Source organism: Andrographis paniculata, unplaced genomic scaffold (genome assembly GCF_009805555.1).
Source record: "Andrographis paniculata isolate CXL003 unplaced genomic scaffold, ASM980555v1 Contig60END, whole genome shotgun sequence".
Taxonomy (NCBI): domain Eukaryota; kingdom Viridiplantae; phylum Streptophyta; class Magnoliopsida; order Lamiales; family Acanthaceae; genus Andrographis; species Andrographis paniculata.
Genome location: NW_026137596.1, coordinates 1,640,434 through 1,662,963, shown reverse-complemented (window position 1 = coordinate 1,662,963; position 22,530 = coordinate 1,640,434). Strand labels below are relative to the sequence as shown.

Genomic DNA, 22,530 nt, shown 5'->3' with positions numbered 1-22,530 from the left:
AAATCCATTTTTGATGCCTACATATTCACGAAAATCCGTGCAGGAGTTTTTTGGGATGCCCACTCTGTCTCGATGGACGGCTGTGCGGCATTCGTACGTCGGGTCACGAGTTCGCTGCTGCCTGCCGGGGCAGCCGTCGACAAGGATCCTTTTGCAGGTTCACCTATAGAATCCTTGTCACGAGTTCTCTTTTTTTCTAAACGATAACGCTTGTTGGACTTCTCGCGATGACGCGGCTCCGTCGGCGTCCCGGCGCGAATCCTCGTTTGCAATATACGGCTGGACGACGGGTCCGCGAACGGCGGACAAGGTTGTCGTTCGCGATTTTTTGCCACGACGTGCATCACAGGAAATCCATTTTTTATGCCTACATATTCACAAAAATCCGTGCAGGTATTTTTTGAGACGCTCACTCTGTCTCGATGGATGGCTATGCGACATTCGTACGTCGGATCACGAGTTCGCTGCTGCATGCCGGGGCAAACGTCGACAATAATCCTTTCGCAAATTCACCTATGGAATTCTTGTTACGAATTCTATTTTTTTTCTAAACGATAACATTTGTTAGACTTCTCGCGATAACGCAGCTCCGTCGCGTCCCTGTGCGAAATCTAGTTCGCAACAATCAAACCCAAAAAAAACAATTATGATCTTATATGATAAATATTTTTGATGTGTTTAGCCAACTATTTTCTATTGACACAATCTTTGATGAATTTTATTTAAAATATAATATATATATATATACAATTATATTCAACATAATAATACACATATTTTATTTATTAAAAAAATAAAAGTATTATTTTTTATATTATAAATACAAATTCTCGTACTTTTAACATTAAAAAAGGAAAAAGAAAAAACACACAAGTTACACACCCAAAGTTAACGTTGATGATAGTAGTAGTAAATTCAAAAATATTGATTATGAATTAGAGTTGATTACTTAAAGGATTAAAAATATTGTGGCCAATAAAATATGGCCACGTAGGCATGGCTATCATGTCAGTCAATCTGTATCAGTGCTTTAACGGAGTGGGGAATTTGTGTGGCCAAAAAGTATAATCTTTTTATGTAAAGAATAAAACAAAAGTGACGGAGACTAATTTTAATTTATGCACCTTTACCTTTGTTGTCCTTTTTTATAATAATAATACTATCTACGTTTCGTTGGAAGGGTGGTGTTTTTTTTTTTACATAGATTTTTTAATATCAGTATTATATTAAATTGAAGTAAAAATAAAAATAAAAATACTTCTATTAGTATAGTGTAATATAAAAGTAATAGTATTTGTGTAATATATTGTAAGTTGAAAGGGTATTTATTATGTGAAGTACGTAATACAATTACTAAATTAGAAAATTGTAATATTGTTTTTGGACGGACGAAAATGAAAAATTGTAACCTTTCAATTGGACGGAAAGAGTAAATTTAATTCAAATTTGAATAAAAGTTACTTCCTCGCTCCATTAAAATTAGCACACTTAGGTCCAGCGCGGAATTTAAGAAAAATAAATATTTTATTGAAAAAGTGATAAGTAGTTTGGGGTATTTTTGAAAATTTAGTTAAAAATTAAAGTAAATGAAGAGAAAAAATGTAATAAAGTTAGTGATATTTGTTGTAAATAAATGTTGAATGAATGATAGTAATTAAATGTTGATTTGTTGACTTTGCGAAAATTAGTAATGAGATATATTTAACGGACGAATTAAAAAAGAAAGTGAGAATAAATTTGGCGGACGGAGGGAGTACTTGTTTCCCTATTTAATACTCTCACAGTCCGGCTACAAAGTATATATATTTCTATTTCGAGACGTTCAATTACAAAGTAAATATTTTATTAAATACCTCACTTTTTCACAGATATTCTTACTTTACATCACATCATTATTTTTACACAAAAAAATAAGGGCAAAAATATTACTCCCTCCGTTCACAAAAAAAGTATACAATTACTTTTGGCGCGGTGTTTAAGAAATAATAGTATTTTAGTTATAGGAGTAATTAAAAGTAGTGTAATGACATTTTTGCCCTTGCTTTTTGGTGTAAAAGTAATGATGTGATGTAAAGTATGAGTATTTGTGAAAAAAAAAAGTAAGATATTTAATGAAATATTTACTTTGTAATTGAACGTCCCAAAATAGAAACATGTATACTTTCTAACTAGACGGATGAAGTATTATACTACTTTTAACTACCCACTATAATTAAAATAATATTATTTGTTAAATATTGCATCAAAAATAAATGTATATTTTGTACGTGGAGGACGGAGGGAATATTTCAATACTATTCAAATAAATGAATATATACAATATTCTATTTGTACCAAAAATTTTACATCTCTCGCCATTTTTTAAGTGCTATAATCTCAATAATAATAAATTATCATCTTACTTTTTAACTTTTGCCTCTGAACGATTTACAATTTTTTTTTTTCTAAATACTACTTTCTTTTTTCGTTCCACATAATTTGTTTTTAATTTTTATTTTCATCTATTCCACATAATATATCTTTTCTTTTTTTTGAAAAATTGATTATACACTTTAATCATATTTTAAAATTTAAATTTTAAAATTTTTTTAATCTTAATTAAATAACTTAATCTATAATTATTTTTAATATATAATAATTATTTTTGTTAATACACTTCTTAAGTATTTACTAATTATACTTTACTTAAATTTTCGTATCTACAATAATAGCCTATATTATCTAGGACGGATGAGTAAAAAAGAAAAGGCTCTATTTGAATAAATATATATATAGAGTCTAAAATATAAATAATAGTTATGATATTGTTTCTTTTGTAATTTCTTTCTATACATTTTACCAACAAAATTAATATACAATAGACACTCATATTTTTATATTATTTACACAATTCTCTATACATCATATAAAAAAAAAAAAAAATTAAACTAAAACACAAAACAAACACACCTCATTTTTCGACATGGTTAGTATAATAATTTTATTTAAAATATTATATTAAATCACTATATTATCTTTAAAAATAATAATAAAACTACACCATACACATATTTCTTATTTAATATATTATATATAATTAGCTTTTTTTAGTTTAAAATATTATAGTATATATTTATTTATATTGTACAGTATGAAATAAATATCAAATTCATTTATTTTTTATTGTTTTAAAAACATATAAAAATACAAAACACAGCCAAACAATGGTAAGTTGTATAATACTGTACATTGTAGTTGAATCTACATTGGAAAATGACCAGAAATGAAGAAGTGCTTCACTGGTCACATACCACTCATTCTTTAGTCAACCTTAAAGTTATAACTGTTTATACACAGTTTAAAAAAAACTTTGACATTGTTAATAAATGTTTATTTTTTAAAAATATACATATTTTAATATTTTGTCATCATAAAAAATAGTGATGTTTTTAATTTTAAAAATTCTCCAAATTTATATATATATATTTACAAATATATAAATTCGAAACATAAATTATATAAAGTGAAATATTTGTAATATATTGAGCTTGTTCCTTTTTTTTTTTTTTTTAACTTTATCATAAAAAAGACTTGTATATTTCTTTCTTATTAAATATTAAAAAAATTATAAAAAGAATTTGATCCAAAATACTTTTACCATGTCTAATAACTAATAATATATATATATATTGTTCAAATATTATATATTTCATGTTCCAGTTTAATGTATTATTTTTAAAATTTTCGTCCATCATATTCAAAAACTTTAATTTTTAATCATATTAAATAGATACAAAAAATACAGCTATTCTTTACAAAAATAATCACTTTATTTATTATTTCAAATGAAAAAAAAATATATATCAAAATAATTTTACATATTTTAATTAATTAATAAAATATTATTATTTTTTAAAGGCTACATGAGTACTCCCTCCATCTCAATACAATAGTTTTATTTACCATTTTTCTCTATCTCAAAACAATAATCTAATTTCCATAAATAACCATATCACTATAAAATTATTCTTACTTTTTCATTATTATTACACAATTGTCACTACTTTTTACACTAATACACTCACAAGGGCAAAAAATCTTTTACTCGCACCTTTTACCCACTAGCAATATAATATTAATATTTCTTAAATCTCGTGTCAAGCATAACCCATATCATAGTTATTGGACGGAGGGAGTATAAAATATTGTTCAAACAAATAACTCAAACAACGTACTAGTAACCAATCAATACAAAGTGACTTTGAAGTCATAAGTTCAAACTTTGAATATTTTCGAGTTTTGTCTCTTACATATATATATATATAGTTTATCTAATGTGATTTGACTTGTCATATTTAATTTGCATGCTATTGGGTTTGCTCAAAAGGATACTCAGATTGCATTAGAAGAGTAATTACTGCGAATTCTACATCATAAAAAATAATAAGTAAATAAATAAATAAAACAAAACAAATCAAAATAATATGATAATGTCTATTCTCTAACAATCTTAAGTACATATTGGGTATGTTTGTTTGGGAGATTTTGTAGGATTTCTACTATTCCCACAAAATTTTCCCTCCAAAAATATCAAATCAAACATTTATTTTTCATTTTTTATATTATCCTAAAAATCAATTTTACATTCAAAACATCACATCAATTCTTATTTATATCACATCATACAACTATTCAAATTCAAAATTTTTACTATTCAAATCCCAACCCAAAATCCAAACCCTCAAACAAACACACCCATTATAAATTAGCGTGGCTTATAATCCAAACAATACCCTGAATTAGGTGCGGAAAATAATAAAGTTACAAATACATTTGTTTACAATATAAATACTTAATGATTAATTATAATATAATTATATTTATAATGCAAATATATATATGGGTATATTGTGTTTCTGAATTAATATGTTTCTTTTGTACGTTATTTGTTAATTACGAGAAATTGTATTGAAATAAAAAAAAATATATAACATATGTTATCCAATTTATGTCCTTTTATTTGTCATAAAAAATTTATTTTTATTTTATTTTTAATAAAAGAATACGTTCGAGTCATGTATCCCATGGGGTGTGTTTGTTTGTAGGATTGGATTGGATTTACACTATTTATCCATTTTTTTTTTCCCAAAAACATCAAATTAAACATCTATTTTTCATTTTTTATATTATACTAAAAATCAATTTTACATTCAAAACATCACATCAACGCTTATTTATATCACATCATACAACTATTCAAATTCAAAATTTTTACTATCCAAATCTCAACTCAAAATCCAAACCGCCGAACAAACACACCCATATAATATTGACATTTTTATCCATCCAACTCAATTGTATTCAATTTTCATTTTATTTTATTAAAAAATACTCATGTTTATTTTAATGATCTTATATATTACGTTATATCAATTAAATTTATGTTATTTACTGTAGGTTTTCTGTTTACTATCAATAAATATTCTTATATTGATTGAAAATTAATATTCGCTCTATCCAAGAACTATACTCTTGTTGCGCTTGATACGAAATTTAAAAAATATTGATATTATATTAATAGTAGATAAAAAGTACGAGTAAAATATTTTTTTGCCCTTGTGAATGTATTAGTGTAAAAAATAGTGACAATTGTGTAATAATAATGAAAAAATAAAGATAGTTTTACAGTAATATAATTATTTATGAAAATGAAACTATTATTTTGAGATTGACAAAAATAATAAACTGAACTATTGTATTGGGACGAATAGGACATTAGTTTTATTGATATTATAGGATTCATATTTATTAAATATATATTATTTGAGTATCCTAAACAACAAAATAATATTGAGTGTGTTAATACAATTTTTTAAAAATATCTTTTAATTAATATTATAATAAAATAATAGATACATATTATCTATTAAAAAAATTATTAAGAATTTAATGTAAAATATTGTTTTTTTATAGTAACAATATATATTCTTTCTTTATTTTTGAAAAATTAAATAAGTAAATAAACAAAACCACTGACTATTGTGACTTGACCCACAAAAAGTGCCTAAAATTAGTAATGGTTCATTGGTGACGTGATGATTACGTATTGGCCCACCCAAAACAGGATTTGTGAAAGACTTGACAACACAACTCACCTAATCCCCAATTATATTGGATCAATGTGCTTTAGCCTTTATGTCCATACATACAACTATATGGATCTTTTTTATTAAAATCTTGAATAAAAAATTAAATTACTTTCGAATAATTATGTCACTTATTTATTTTCTAATTGTCGATTAAACTTATGTCTAGTTCATTTCTAGTATATATTATTCTTGATTTAAAATTTTATTATCAATTTGGCACTATTTTTTTCACTTATTCCTCATTATTATTAATTTTTATAATAATTTTTTTATTACCTCCGTCTTAATAAGAATGGTACTTATAAAAAACTTGAAGTACTTTTTCCGTCCCACATAATTTGTCTCTATTTTTTATTTTCGTCCGTCCTATATAATTTGTCTTTTCTTTTTTCGAAAAATTAATTATACATTTTAATCATATTTTAAAATTTAAAATTTAATTTTTTTAAATCTTAATTAAACTATTTTTTATCTTAATCTTAATCTATAATTATTTTTACTAAATAATAATTATTTTTACTAATATACTTCTTAATTATTTACTAATTATATTTTACCTAAATTATTGTGTCTACGGTAATACACTCATATTACATGGAATGGAGAAAGTAAATGATTATTTTAATTTTTTTCAATTTTAAAATTAATACGGTTCATATGATACAATTTTCAATAAGAATAAATTAATTTTATTTTTATAAAATATTACATTAAATATTATTTTATATTGAATATTTATTATTATTATTATTTTACTTTTTTTTGTAATTAGTATTTAATTTTTTCTAAATATTTATTTGATTTTTACAAAAAATATAAAATATTTTGTATCATTTATTTATTATTTTTTGAAAATCGAAATTTAAATTTTGATTTGGATGAACAAAGCCTATACTTACATTCAAAATTCATTTACGTCAAACAAAAAATATATTTGACTTCAAATGTTTCTATGATAATATTTAAACAAGCTCTGCCTCAAACTATATAAAAACTTTGGAAAGGAATAAATTTTAACAATAATAAAGAAATAGATACTTATACGATATTTTATAAAAATCAATAAATATTTAATATAATTACTTTTGATTAATATTATTAGTGCATATTAAATGGAGCATTATTTTTGACTTTAGGGAAAAAATAAACAAAACATGTGGGACTAAGGTGCACGCTGTCTCCATTGCTTTATCATTTCATTTCCCTCTCATATTTCTTGCAACATACATATAATTTAGACAAAATTCAATTAAATTAAATATACTTTATCCGTCCCTCGCGAAAGATGATTTTTTTTGTCATATACACTATATTTTAGGTAGTATAGGTTATTAAATTACTAATAATAATTTACTCTAATATTTTACTATTTTTTATATAGGGCAGTGTTGTTGATATTTTAAATATTTTTAAAATTATATCTACAATATAACTATTATTTTGTAGACAATAAAATTTTATATAATACAAATGAATAAAAAAACTATTTATTTATTTATTATTATCATAAATTAATTTTATAAAAAATCAAAAATAGATAAAAATATTTGTTAATTGAGAAGAAAAATAAAAATAAAAAAATTTTGAGTGATTGTACGTATAAAATGTTAAAAGCTTAATTAAATTAATTTATATTTGTAAAATATATTTAAAATTGATAAACTTATAAATATGAAAAAATGTCATTTTTTGTGCTGCGTACCAAAAGGAAATAAGGTCATGCGGGACGAGGGAGTATTATTTTTCCAACAACAAGAAAAATAAATAAGTAAAATGAGATACCAAAATTGACCTAAAATCCCAAAACTACCCCTAACAACGCCGTAATTCCGTACACCCAAACGCCGTTACAACCGACTCTCCAACTACCACTCTCCGGCGCCGGCGAAGTCGCCGGCGCGCTACCGTTCTTATCGCCTGAACTCGAACTAATCAATCGCAAAGTACCTGTCGATTTTAGATTCTCAGGAGAGAAATCGTGCTTCGCCGGAACGCCATTCGCCACCGACGCTCCGACCTGCCATACCTGGCTCACCGACGCTCCGGCCGACGGCAATGCGAGCGTCGCGAAAATCCTCATCGTTCCGTTCGAAGACTCGGCGCGTTTGTTGAGGACGTTGTATCGGATCTTCGATTCGGCGATTGGACCGTACGAGGAGATATTGTACGTCTTCACAACAATCGATCCGTTCGTATCTCGGAAGGCTATGAGAGCTTGAGAGCCGACCATACCTGCGGCGGTCGGATTGAGCGCCCAAGCGATCCAGCCGTCAGGCTTCGCCGGAGGTGCGACGAAGGCGATTGCGAGAGTCGGATCCGGCCGAGCGGACGGATCGTAAGTCCAGTGGAGTGAAGCTTTGAGCGTCGGTAGATCTTCGCAGTTCGCGAAGGAAGCGTTGTGGTTGGAGAATATCTGCGATTTGCAGGTTTGAGCTGCCGCCGGCGAGAATATCATCGCGACGGCGACGGCGAGGATGAGAGAAGATGCCATCGGCGATGGGGGCGTGGGTGTGAGGAGCGGCGGTTATTGAGGAGGGGTTTTATATAGAGATTTTGTGGGGCGAGTTGAGTCTCCGTGGTGACTCAGTGAGTCAGGAGCGATTTACCGTTTTGTACTGTGCTTGACTTAGTGGGGAGTGAGTGAATCCCAATCTGGTTGCACACAGTAATTAACTTAGACGTTACAACTCAATAATTTTCAATAAATTAATCAAATTTCCTTTTTCAAATATATAACTTTTTGCTTGTTAGCTAATTATTCCCGCGTCCCAAACACCATGTTTACGTTGTCGTTTCTGTCTGTCCCACATACCATATTATTTTTTTTTTTTGGAAAATGATTACACACTTTAATCTCATTTTGAATTTTTAAATTTTAATTAAACTAATTAGTTATCTTAATCTTAATTTATAATTATTTATATGATAAATAATTATTTTCACTAATACATTCTTAATTATCTACTAATTACACCCCTCCTAAAATACAGTGTCTACAGTGTAGCAGGTATCTGAAACGGAAGGAATATTTTTTTGTTGTTATCATGCTTCCCGATTCTAGACAATATATATACATATTATATTTTTTTCGTTTTAATTTAAAATATTTTTATATTTATTTATTTTTTTAATAAAAATAATATATTAATATCAAAATATTTTTATTTTATTTTTAAAAATTACAAATATAATTATTTTATATATGAAGTTAAAGAAATGACAAAATCTCTTATATATTTGCAGTAATCATTAAAATATTATCAAGTTTTAATTTTCTACAAAATTTAGCAAGAATAGATTCAAAAGGAACATAAAAAGTATTATTCATTATTTTATTTTATGATTTTTTTAATGGCAAATTTTTTTAGTAATATAATTTTTAATATATATTTATTATTTTATATAAAAATAATATTTAATAAAAATATTATATTTTATATTAACGAATTAGACTTAGGGTTGAAGGTTTATAGATCTTAAATTAATACACTAAATAAACAATGCTTCAATATTATACTTTGTATATTTTTGACAATATAATCTTAAGAAAATTAAATATAAAAATTTAAAATTTAAAAATTGTTTATCTAGTATAGTATAATTTATGTATTTTGTTTGTTATGTATTGAATAATTGTAAAAATATTATAAAAGTAATATTTTATATTTTATATTATTTTATTTTTATGTATTTTTATTATTATATGTATGTATTGTATGTATTTTGTGAATAGTGAACAATGAAAATAATATATAAACACATTTGTATATATATTTTATACTGTCTTGTCTACAAAATTTATATTTATTTGATTTGAACATAAATTCTATTAAATATATTATTATATTTTTTAATGAGATATAAAGTAAAAAAAAGGTTAAATTGTACAAAATTCATTTGGTTTCATAAATTTGCACCAAATCCCCCGTACTTCTAAAATTGCATTAAACTCCTTCGTAGTTTCATAAACTTTACGTTTAACTCCCTCAACGGTCCTTATTTAACTGCATTTGACCTAAATGCACTCAAACTGCGAATAAATTTTAAAATCTCAATTTTTAAACCTCTAAAATTACAAATATATTTATTTTTTTATATATTTGAGTGCATTTAGGTCAAATGCCGTTAAATAAGGACCGGTGAAGGGGTTAGACGCAAAGTTTATGAAACCACGAGGAAATTTGATGCAGTATGAGAATTTGGTGCAATTTCATAAAACGGTGGATTTTGTGCAATATAACCTAAAAATAGTTTTAAAAAATATAAATAAGTTGATGAAGTGAAAAAAAAAAAATAATTGATAAATTGAATGTATAAGATAAGTAATAGTAATATATATGTAAATAAGTTTACTATTGTAACAATGGTATAAATTTAAAAATATAAAAAAAGTTATTGTACAAAAATTGAATAAACAAATAAATAAAAATTGAAATGGGAATTAAATAATAATTCTATTATCATTAATTTTAAAAAATTTCTAGAACTCTATAACTAGTCATAAGATCGTGTGACCTTGTCCGTAAATTTGGGTGTCGAGACATACGCGGGCCCAGTTGACGTGGTTGAAAGCGAGCAAATCATCAAATGACACGTGGTATGGAGTTGACCTGGCGAGAGAGAATTTCAACGAGGGCAAATTAGTCATTGTGTTTTTTATCGTAAGTGACAGTGGGGGCAGTGAGAACGTGATCACTGTCGAAATTGACGGCACGTGCGCCGTGCGTGGCATTTGTCTCCGACGAAAAAGTCAATACTCCATAGTCCGTTTACTATATTTTAATCCTCTTTAATTTAAAATAATATCTATATATCTAATAATACTCTGTGAAGTAATACCTATTTAACATACAACATTTATTTATTTATTTAAAAAATATGTACAAAATCAAATATATTTATTGCAAGTATGTGCAGCGATATTCGAAATTGAGAGCAAACTTTAGTTGACTCTCTGTGTTCAGACTTACATTTGAATTTGGTGATGATTACTGCTGAGTGCTGACCACCATGGAAGGTTTGTTTGCTTATATTTTATAAATTTTTATTTTCACTCGTGTATATTTATTATATTATATATTTATTAATATCATATAAAATGCTTACTAAAATTCAAATTTTATTATTTGTAAAATACACCAAAACACACACACTACTACCATTGTTATAAATTGTGAGTAGAGATTAAAAAGAAGAAAGATTAATTGTAAAATAACAGAAAATAAAAATAAATAAATTACTTAACGACTATTCACATAAAAAAAAAAAAACAATGTCTTTGAATTTTGGATGATAAATATAGCTATTGAAATAATATTTTAAATATAAAATAAAAATTTGACATAATATATAAATATAAAAATAAATATTTAATTTGATATTAATTTATTTTAAAAAATAATACTCTCTCCTGCCAGGTGAAAGAGTAGCGTTTGTTTTTTGCATGTAAATTTTTGAATATTAATATTATATTGAATTGTAGTAAAAAAAGACAAAAATACTCATATTAGTATAGTATAATATAAAAGTAATGATATTTGTGTAATATATTGTAAATTTGAAGAATATTTATTATGTTACGTGTACAAATACTAAATTAAGAAATGGTAACTTTATTTTGGGATAAACAAAAATAAAAAATAACAACCTAACGAGACTGAGAGAATATAAATCTTTCAAAATCCCTCAAATACAAGCATATTAACTAAACTGAAAAAAACAGTGAAGAGAGCCTTACTTACTTCATGTGTACGTAAGGCTTGCGTCGTTGTACTGTTAGCATTTTATTGGGCCACGAGTATTATATTATGACTGGGCCTTAGAGGAATTAAATTGATGGGCCCAAATTTTTAATTGGCCCATAAAAAAATATCATTATTTGTGGGGAATATCAAAATTTAAACTGGACGGAACCCTAGCCGAGGTTCCGATAGTTTCTTGGTAGAGCTTTGCGCCGCCGCGCAGGAGTCGGAGCCGCCGCGTCGACACTAGGTTCGAAGCCATTCCCGAGCTCTCTGATTGTTCCTGGTGTTTTTGAATATTCTGAACTAACGATGAACTGTTTTTCATAGCTTCATTGTTACATTCAGTTTTCCTTCAATGTGGAATGATATTTGATTTTACTTATTGATTTAATATGACGCGAACGTTCTGCATGGTTTGGCTGGTTCACCGAGAGAAATGGAAGGTGTTTTTGTTGTTGTTGGTTTTCTTTCGTTCTGTTTCAATCGCGTGAAGAATTTCCTTTTTATGAGCTATTTTAACGCTGAATATTGCGAATGGATGTGTTTTTTCGACCTTGTTGCTGCTGTTGTCCAATGCTTTGGCCTCGTTTAGTATGATGTAGTTTATAATGCGCCGCCAAACGGTTACTACCGAACTAGCACGGATTAATTTGGCATCTAAACAAATAACTGTACTGCATTATTGATTAGTTGCAATCCTCGCGATATGTGTGTTTTAACTTGTTAACGAGGTGAAGGATTTTGCTGCAGAAGCCATGGCTGTTCCGTTGTTAGACAAGAAGATTGTGAAGAAGCGCGTGAAAAAGTTTAAGAGGCATCAGAGTGATCGCTTTGTTTCCGTGAAGGTTATTTTGTGCACAATTTTAGTTATCTGATGCACAACTATTACACCACCAACATTCACTATTCTCCATCAAAGAAATGTTGCAATCTCCATCTTTAGATGCTTAGACTACTTTAATGCGGTTTCTTGTCTTAGTTGATAGTGTCAACTTGAGCATGTTGTGTGTTTGACATTATATTTTGTATTATTTGGACGTCATCAAGAATTTGAAGGACCTATGAAATCAAATCTACTCTACATTATATTCATTTGATGCACTGTAATACGTGCGTAATACAATCAATATGTATTGTAAATGTAAGTGTGTGGTTGTGTTTTGGTATTTGGATTATTTCCAGAACAGCAAAAGTTTGAATAGAAAGTCAGTTGTAGATAAATCATTTGAATCAAATATATGTTTAATTTTATGTTTTTACAGTAACTATATATTATTGTAGAATGAACAAAAGATTCATTTGTATCTATCTTTTCTTTTAATGCATCACATGCTAAGCTGTATAGTCTCAACGCCGCAGCCCAACTGGCGCCGGCCTAAGGGCATCGACTCCTGTGTGAGAAGAAAGTTCAAAGGACGCACCTTGATGCCCAACATAGGCTACGGATCAGACAAGAAGACCCGCCACTACCTTCCCAATGGATTTAAGAAGTTTCTTGTGCACAACATCGAAGAACTCCAACTTTTGATGATGCACAACAGGTTCTCTACTCCCCTTTCCATAATAACATCCTACACCATCTTTTGTTCGAAATTGTCTTTTTTATGCTGCAAATTGGGTCTTGGCTGAGCTGATTGCATGTAATGAACAGGACATACTGCGCAGAGATTGCACACAATGTCTCAACCAAGAAAAGAAATGAAATTGTCGAACGTGCAGCTCAGTTAGACATTGCTGTGACCAACAAATTAGCTCGGCTGCGTTACCAGGAGGACGAGTAAGCTCTCGCCTACTCTTGTTACTTTCGCCTTCCGAGTTTTGGGTTTTACATTACAATATTTCGACCAAAATGTTATATACTCCCTCCATCCCACAATAAGGCTGTGATGACCTTTCTGCGTGTTGATATTTGAATATTAATTATTATATCAATACGCAGTAGAAATAAAGAGAAAAAGACAAAAATACGTTTATTAGTCTCTTATAATACAAATACAATGATATTTATCGAGTAAATTATTCAAATATAAGGATATTTTTTTATGTTAAGTAGAATGACGCAAAAATCAAATAGCAACTTTCTTGCGGGACGGACGGAGTATGTGTTTTTTTAGTGTTTCGAGGATAATTGTGAATCTTGTAGTTTTTATTGCATTTCTATAGCATTTACATTATGTTTATTTGCCTTAGCTGATGATTTAATAAGACGACTTTCTTTTCTTTTCTTTTCTTTTTTTTTATTTTTTAAATATATTTATTTTGTCATTTTAGTTCCTTGTATTCTTTGTATCTATGTATGTTCACTTTTAATTTTGTAAAATTTCTATGAAAAAAAATAAATAAATAAAAGAAAAAGGTAAACGAGTCGACGGAGGGAGTAATTTCTCTCATGGTGTGGTCGAATTTGTTTGGGAGGATGGTCTTTCTTATGGGATATGTTAATAACAATAAAATTTGAATTGAAATAATATTATTTTAATTTTTTTTTAAAAAAATCTTATTTAAAATATTGTACTATTTATTTTATTTTAATAATGAATATCACTCAAAGTAGCAAATTACAGACAAACAAAGGGGAATTCATTTTGCATTTCAAAATCAAACAATCGCTGTACGATCTATTACAAACAATTATAGAGTAGTTAGATATTTTGCTGTAATAAAATTAATTAGGGGTGCCAGGTGGGGGTGGGGTGTGAATGCCGATGTTCGTTAGTTTTTAATTCCGATGGGCTATAGTTGGAGTCTGTAGCATAATATTTGCGATAAATGATTTTAAATCAAATAGGTAAAATTGCTTATAACTCCCCCGTGGTTTTGTGGTTTCGTGGTTTCGAAATTCAGCGTAAAATCTCTTTATACTTTAAAAATTGCATGGTACCCCTTTATACTTTAAAAAACGTTTGCATGAAACTCCACCACTACGAAACTTTCCTCGTGTGATAAGAAAATGATTTCTTAAAGTAAAATGGAAATTTATGCTTGGTTTCATGCAATATTTTTTTAAAGTATAAAGAGATGTCATGCAATTTTTAAAGTAGAAAAGGAATTTACGCTGAGTTTCGAAATCACAAGGAAATTATGGACAATTTTGCCAATCAAATAGCAGTACTTATGATTTGGTTATATTTTGTTTTAGTTTATCATTATTTACTTTTTTTAAAAAAATATATATAAATATTACATTTAATATTACTTGCTTTTATTCAAGAAATTTATATTAAATACTAAAATTTTATTTAAAGTTCTACTATATAACAATTTTCTTAATAAATACTACAAAAATTTACCAAATAGAAAAATATTGTTTAATAGGTAACAGACTAAAATGGAAATAATAACATTTGTAATTTTATTTATAATAATTTTTTTTTTAAAAAAATGATTTATATAGGAAATCAAACAAATCTTCAACAATTTTAAAATTTAGGATTTGTTTTTTTTCTTCAAATTACAAATTTTTATTATTTAAAATATATATTTTTTTTTTCAAAAAATATTTTATCATATATTATTTTAATATCAAATTCAAATTATTTTTTTTTTAAAACTCATCAAAGAAACATAGTATGGTTGAACATATTTTAACAAATTTGTTTAAATATATTTTAAAAAGTATTATAATAAAAATTATCAAGAAAATTAATTTGATAGTAAAAGTTAACAATGACAGATGTTTTTAATTCATTCAATATATCTATGCCATCTACGAATAAGTTATACAATAACAAATTTGCTTAAAATCATACACTAATATAGTTTCAATTTAATTACAAACATCAAGTGTTTTTTATTTTTTTTTTTTACATTTTACAAAATTTCTATTATTTTCAGTTTTTCAAAAATATTAAATTAAAATTTTATTTTTATTTTTATCTTTTATATTATAATAAATATTAATTTTAAATTCAAATAATTTATTTATTTATATCACATAATACAACTATTTTAATTTAAAATTTAATTAAAAAAAAAAAAACTCCAAACCACAACACAAACAAATGAACAATGGAGTCCTCTCCTCCCTTGTCGACTCCTTCCTGCCTGGTTTTAATATTTTATATTTCCTACTTTATCCAATAATCCAAATTCTATTTTAATTATTTTTAAAAATAAAATAAAATAAAAAAATAGCCATACAAACTCTGGAGGCCTCTGCTCCCTTGTCGTCAAAGCTTTTTCTCTCAGCACAAATCCATGGCGGACACTCTTCCATAGTTCTCCACCTCAAACCCAACCTCCAATGGAATCCGTCGCACGACGTCGTTTGGATATCCTTTGCTCCCACCTTGGCCCGCTCGCGGAAGCATCGCAGTCCACTCGCCTTTTGGTCCATTCCCGCGCTTCTTCTTCCGATGGCGGTGGAGAGAAGGAAGCAAGTGCGGAGGATAATGGAATGGATTGCGTGTTTTGCAAGATTATCCGTAGAGAATCCCCTGCTTTGAAGGTACTTATTTATTGGAATTTTCTATTCATTTGGTTCGCATAATTCTGCTGTTGATTTTGGTATTTGGATAATTGTTTACGTTTTCCGAAGGTTTTGATTGCTTGCTTTCATTTTGAGATGCTTTTGAGGACGATTTTATTGCTCGCAGTATCGTTTCTTCGTTGAATTAGTTTCTTCAAAACGAGAAGTTAGAAGTGATGATGTTGTTTGAGAATGGTTGATAATTGGAACAATTGTCACAAATTATGTATAGAATTATTGTTCTGTAATTCTGAATAGAGTTCAAAAGTTTGAAGATAGTTATACTCGCCACTTGAGTTTGCTCTTGGCTTAGATCATGATAAAAAAACCTCATCACATAAGCTCCATGGATTGCCAAATGGCAGAGGTTGAGCTACTAGGTTCATGTTATTTAACCATGTCTGGTTGTGCACTTTTTGAAGTGAATTCAATAGAATCAATAAGATAGTTTTGAACCAATTGTTTTGTCAGAGTTTTCGCGGTTCGATCGTTCTGCTATTGATTTATAATGATTTTGGGAATCATACATCTTCCACTCTACTTCACACTTTCGACGAATTAACAAGTCTATTATCATTCTTAGTTTTGGATTTCTTGCAGCTCTTTGTGCTAGTTTTGTGTAACAAGGCCTCTATTCTTCTACAAAATATCACGTCAAAAATCTTCAAACCAAAACACAAAACCATGTCGTAAGGATACTTTTCTATTGTGGTATTTTGTTGATGCTTTGTATGGTTGCTCTAAACTCAGGGATTTTGTTTTTATATATATATATATATATATATATATTTGCGGAAATTTTAAAAAATGTAGCAATTTTTTATTTTAGTTTCACAATCTAAAGTTGGTCTTTAAAGTTTGCCTATTTTAAAGAATTTTGGCCTTGCTACACACAAAATGACTGTTAATTTGCTTTTAAATTCATTCCTTGTATCATTTGAACTAGAATAATTGTGGGAACAACTTTGAGAGTATATATTGCCTGTAAGTGGACTGGGAAATCGGAGGGGTGAAGTAGTCGAGGCAAATATTTACTCTCAAAATAGACGAGTTCTCGATGGAAATAAAACACATCAAATGTAATTGAGTCTGGTAACCAATACTTTGGTTCAAGCAAATATTGTAGAAGGGGCTTAAAACAAGCATATCAAGAATGAGTTCACTCAAATTACTCCGACATACTTACAGTTCTTTGTCCCGCTGTGGTTCTTCCCCGATCAGCGCCTTAGTCTTTAATCTTAGCTAAGGAGGGATTAGTACTGTCTTTAAAGTTGAGAACTTGTTTGCAATTTTTGTATCCAGGATGTCTGATTAATCGAGACTTTTGATTTAAATGCAGATATACGAAGACAATGAATGTATCTGCATTTTGGACAAGTACCCTCTGTGTTATGGGTAAGGTATCATCTTTTATTGCCTCTTACGACTTTCCCTTTTATTTACCAATTGTTGGAATTTGTTTGTCTGTAATTTCCAATTGACATAATTTCTTGTAGGCATTCTCTTATTATACCAAAGGACCATTTCCCTTCATTGGACGCGACTCCTCCATCGGTATTAAACCCGTAAATAAATTGTTTCTTCATCATGTTCCATTACATAGATCTGTTAATTGATGATATTCTGTATGGTTGATTGTTGTTTTAACTTTTGGAATTTGTATTGTGATGTAGATTATCGGCTCGATGTGTTCGAAAGTTCCTTTGATCAGCGAAGCTGTCATGAAAGCCACTGATTGTGGTAATGAGCTCTCCTTGTGTATATATACCACTTGTGAAATCCATATATTTATTAATTTATTTGAGCTCAAACTGCAGCTTACCAGAACTGAAATTGAGTTCATCTGTTCTTAAACGATCCTATAGAACAATCTAGATCTTCCAATGCCTCCTCTACCACGTGTTCCTTTACTCTTTACAAATGCATCATTTAGATTCTTCTGGTACTGCAGATTCATTCAATTTGCTCGTCAACAACGGCGCAGCTGCAGGCCAAGTCGTCTACCATGTAAGTTCATTGTTACATCCTTAGTTTCCAAGTTCTTCGTCCTCCAATGTACCCATCGCCATACATCTCTACTGAACTAACTTGCTTCTGCTGGAAAGTTCAGACACACATTCACATAATTCCACGCAAAGCTCACGACTGCTTGTGGACTTCCGAGGTATGCCTGCGCTGCCATTTTCGATAATCTCTGCAGCTAAATGAATTCTCTGCTCTTCCCTAAGCTCTCGCCGTTTGGTACAGTCGATCCGGAGGCTGCCTTTGAAGATAGACGAAGAAGGTTTGCAGATCGCGAAGCGGATACGACAGAATCTTCCGCTTGGCAATGGCTGTGAGGATAGCAAAACGCTCATCTAAAGGTTAGTCTGCATTATACTCCAACTTTTTATCATGTTTTTTTTAATCAATTTTGATTTCATGATTTCATGATTTTTTGTTTTCTGTTTTTTGTTTGTTTGTTTGTTTTTTTTTTTTTTTTGTGTCTAATTCTATGGAATTGTTGATTATGGAATGGGAATAAAACTGTATTATACATAATATGTATACGTATAAATATACATATTATATGTGGGGGACAGAGGGATATATTTACTTTTTAGACAGAGACTCGCATGGGGCATATATATATATATATTTGATTATATATATAATTTGAATTGAAATAATTGTTTGATGTGATATAAATATGTGTTGATGGGATGTTTGAATGTAAATTGGATTTTAGTGTAGAAAAATCAGATGTAAAATTTGACAAGTAAAACTAATAGGCTTCAGCAATAATAATAATAATAGTAATAATAAATTCAATCTATGAAAACCAATCAATCATAAGAAAATAGAATAATAAATGGTATAAAGGAATTATACAAAAATATTTACTCATTAATTTCCTCACTAATTACCACTAATCTCTCCTCTATTCCTTTGGGCCACACTATCCAAGCCCAGAAATCTTCCTACTATTTGGGCCATAGAAATCCATTAACCCACCAGGCCCAATAAAATCAAATTTTCCAAGTTCTTTACGGCATGTCTCCAAGCTACATATCAGTTGTCTCCTCGAGTCAAGTCCAACAACACTCAAAATAAGTTTAAATTTATTTTTTTTAATTAAAATATTTTCCGTCCAACTAAAAAATATACATATTTGTGTTGTGGAATGTTCAATTACAAAGTAAATATTTTATTAAATACTTCGTTTTCTCCACAAATACCCTTATTTTTAAATACATCGTTACTTTTACACAAAAAGCAATAACAAAAATATCATTATACTACTTTTAACTGTTCAATATAATTAAAATATTATTATTTATTAAGCACGGTGTAAAAAATAAATGTTTACTTTGTACATGAACGGTGGAAATATGTTATATTATATCACATATTTTTTTATTATTCAGCAGTAAAATATATTTTTTCAATTGTAACTCCAATTTACAAAAAAACATGGCTTTACATACTTATATTCAACATATTATATTAAAATTAAAATATTATAAGAAAAAAGATACTAGCATCAAATATTAAATCCACATTTATTATGAATATTAATAAATCATAAAAATTAAAAATTAAATTTAGATATATTCTTACACTTCAAGTACTATTATTATATTTATAATTATTTGTATTGAATTTTCAACTATATCATTCTAAATTCAATTAATTGCAATGAATGAGGAATTTTGTTATTATTGTTTCATGAAATAATAAAAAAAAAAAAAATTATTAAATAAGATTAGAAAATTTTATATTATTAATACTACTCCATTCGTTACAAACGCCTAACAATATTTTCTTTTTATATGTCTCAAATATCATACAATATTTTTTTGTATGTCCAAATACTTTGTAATATTTTCAAAGTAAAAAATAATTAATTATACTTAATCTTTACTTCATACTTTATCTCATGGCATTAATTAAATAAAAAATAAGATAAATATATATATATTTCTGTCTTTTTCACGTCACCTAAATTTTAAATTATCCTATTTGATATCACTTACCTAGAATTTGATACATAACACTTACCTAGAATTTAGTACAGAAATCATATATTGCATCTTGTTTGTTTGAAACGAATGGAGCATAACACTACTACGAGATCACTAAAATTTAAAAGGACATACACACTAATAGTGAAATTAGATGAATAAGGTCAGTATATATGATGCAAATAAAACTATAACTATCACAAAAACAAGAATTTTAAAATAAAATAGTTATACATGTATATATATATATATATGTATATTTCAAATAAAATTATATGAAAAATCAATAATAAATAAAACTAATAAAATCTCAAAATTAGAATTTAGAAATTAAGAACAACCACTACACATCATTCTCAAATATATACATATACATCTTATATATTATTCATATATAAACTTACATAAATTTATTTTATAAGCAGATAATTTATTATTGAGTTGTTCTTTTACTTGTTATTCTTCAATAATGTTTTGTGCATATGTATTTCAATAATTCAATCTATTTTTGATGTAATTCAATATATATATGTTCGTCGTTAATAACACGATTTTGAAATAAATTCAATTTTTGTAACAATATTGTTAAAATTGGTGTGCTTTTGTCGTTTTCTTTCCCCGATACTTTCTTTTTCTATCGTTATATAACTAAATATTTTGAAATAAATTCCATTTGATAACGATATTGTTAAAACCGAAAATTTTGTCGTTTTTTATCGATGTTTTTTTCTTACTATAAATTTTAAGTTTGAATTCATCAATTTTTATTTTTTATTTTTGAACAAGATGTGAACAATTACCCATTAAAAGCAAGTTCGAGAAATATTTAGTTAAACACTTAAATTTACAGAGACACGTTATTACAAAAGTAATGTATTAATTATTAAAGAATAAAGTACATTAAATCTCCAGAGTTTTATTACATTAATTACATGTATCTATCTTGAGGTAATTATTTATAGTTTATATTGTCCAATTATGGGATATAGTATAAGATTAAATAATCACCTTAAATAAACGTTAAATAATATTCCCTCCGTCCAACTAAAAAGTATATATATTTCCACAAATATCTTTACTTTACATGCAAAAATATCGTTACACTATTTTTAACAACTCAAATATAAATGTTTATTTTTGTGTGTAGCCAAAGGGAGTACAATAAATCTACCCGGGAATGAGAAAAATTAAATAAAATATGTAGATTTAAATAATTACATGTTTCTTGTAAATAACATTTTACGTTATTTTATTGCTTTTATTTGTTCAGATAATATCAATCTCAAATAATATTGTGACATGTGAAGTAAGAATTTGTGTTATCTGTTTATTTTTAAATTTTTGCTTTAAAAAATATGTAGATTTCTATAAAAATATGTTTGATATTTTTTTATTTTATTTTATTTTTATAGATTTATATCATGCACTTTTATATAATGTGCTTTATATCTGGCACTTTTATATAATGTGCTTTATAAAATATATATAGTGCTATATAAAAACATATTTAGTGTTTTATAGAAGTATGTTTGATGTTTTATATTTATCAACTAGCATAAATTCTAAGAGTTTATGAAATACCAATTGACTATTTTTTATATAAACAATAAATTTAATATGATATTTTATATAATAATAATAATAATACCTCCCAATTTTCAATTTAATTGGCAGTGTATATTCCAATATATAATTCAAATGGTATAATTATAATAGTGTTTGTATTAATTTGCATTTATTTTTATTTGTAAATTTTTTTATAAATTATATTGAGAAATATATAAAAAGTTATGTATAAAGTAAATAAAGTTGATAACATTTTGAAATCTCTCACGTATATATATATATAGTAACAAACAGATTGAAATGAAAAAAGTATGGCTACTTTTCCATAAAAAACGTATATATGTAAAATGTTGAAATAAAAAAAAAATGAAAAAAGAAAAAATTGATTATTTAATTTGATGTAAAAAAAATATCATTATAAAAAAATAGCAATAAAATTTTCAAAATAGCTATATAAACAAAATCTATGGATTTATTTGATTTTTTTATTTTAATTTGACGTTTCAATTTAAAATTTACAGTATTTTAATATAATATTTTATGAAAAAATATTTGTAATAAAATTATAGAAATTGAATAATAATAATAATAATAATAAAGAAACCACTATTTAGCTTTAT

The 22,530-nt window shown here is 27.1% G+C and overlaps 3 protein-coding genes across 3 annotated transcripts; 2 read left to right on the top strand and 1 right to left on the bottom strand.

Moving 5' to 3' along the window:
- Nucleotides 1-7,848: 7,848 nt before the first annotated feature.
- LOC127259812 (auxin-induced in root cultures protein 12) lies at nucleotides 7,849-8,667 on the bottom strand. Its single transcript, XM_051287427.1, has one exon. It carries the CDS (start codon nucleotides 8,617-8,619, stop codon nucleotides 7,921-7,923), a length of 699 nt encoding a protein of 232 aa, XP_051143384.1. The 5' UTR covers nucleotides 8,620-8,667; the 3' UTR covers nucleotides 7,849-7,920.
- A 3,344-nt stretch (nucleotides 8,668-12,011) lies between these two features.
- LOC127259299 (60S ribosomal protein L32-1-like) lies at nucleotides 12,012-14,098 on the top strand. Its single transcript, XM_051286531.1, has 4 exons — nucleotides 12,012-12,119; nucleotides 12,623-12,717; nucleotides 13,232-13,413; nucleotides 13,524-14,098. The coding sequence occupies exons 2-4, from the start codon at nucleotides 12,628-12,630 to the stop codon at nucleotides 13,651-13,653; spliced, it is 402 nt and encodes a 133-aa protein (XP_051142488.1). The 5' UTR covers nucleotides 12,012-12,119; nucleotides 12,623-12,627; the 3' UTR covers nucleotides 13,654-14,098.
- Nucleotides 14,099-15,998: 1,900 nt separating this feature from the next.
- Nucleotides 15,999-18,970, top strand: LOC127259639 (adenylylsulfatase HINT3). Its single transcript, XM_051287109.1, has 7 exons — nucleotides 15,999-16,319; nucleotides 17,680-17,735; nucleotides 17,837-17,894; nucleotides 18,014-18,080; nucleotides 18,292-18,347; nucleotides 18,451-18,504; nucleotides 18,588-18,970. The coding sequence occupies exons 1-7, from the start codon at nucleotides 16,116-16,118 to the stop codon at nucleotides 18,699-18,701; spliced, it is 609 nt and encodes a 202-aa protein (XP_051143066.1). The 5' UTR covers nucleotides 15,999-16,115; the 3' UTR covers nucleotides 18,702-18,970.
- Nucleotides 18,971-22,530: the final 3,560 nt, after the last annotated feature.

What these genes read in the sequence shown, in the direction of transcription:
- LOC127259639 (XM_051287109.1), top strand. Translation starts at nt 16,116, where the DNA reads ATGGAATCCGTCGCACGACGTCGTTTGGATATCCTTTGCTCCCACCTT. An exon ending in CATGAAAGCCACTGATTGTG is followed by an intron (nt 18,081 to 18,291) that starts GTAATGAGCTCT and finishes CTGGTACTGCAG; the next exon opens with ATTCATTCAATTTGCTCGTC. An exon ending in ACTGCTTGTGGACTTCCGAG is followed by an intron (nt 18,505 to 18,587) that starts GTATGCCTGCGC and finishes CGTTTGGTACAG; the next exon opens with TCGATCCGGAGGCTGCCTTT.
- LOC127259299 (XM_051286531.1), top strand. Translation starts at nt 12,628, where the DNA reads ATGGCTGTTCCGTTGTTAGACAAGAAGATTGTGAAGAAGCGCGTGAAA. An exon ending in ATCGCTTTGTTTCCGTGAAG is followed by an intron (nt 12,718 to 13,231) that starts GTTATTTTGTGC and finishes TCAACGCCGCAG; the next exon opens with CCCAACTGGCGCCGGCCTAA. An exon ending in CTTTTGATGATGCACAACAG is followed by an intron (nt 13,414 to 13,523) that starts GTTCTCTACTCC and finishes TGTAATGAACAG; the next exon opens with GACATACTGCGCAGAGATTG.
- LOC127259812 (XM_051287427.1), bottom strand. Translation starts at nt 8,619, where the DNA reads ATGGCATCTTCTCTCATCCTCGCCGTCGCCGTCGCGATGATATTCTCG.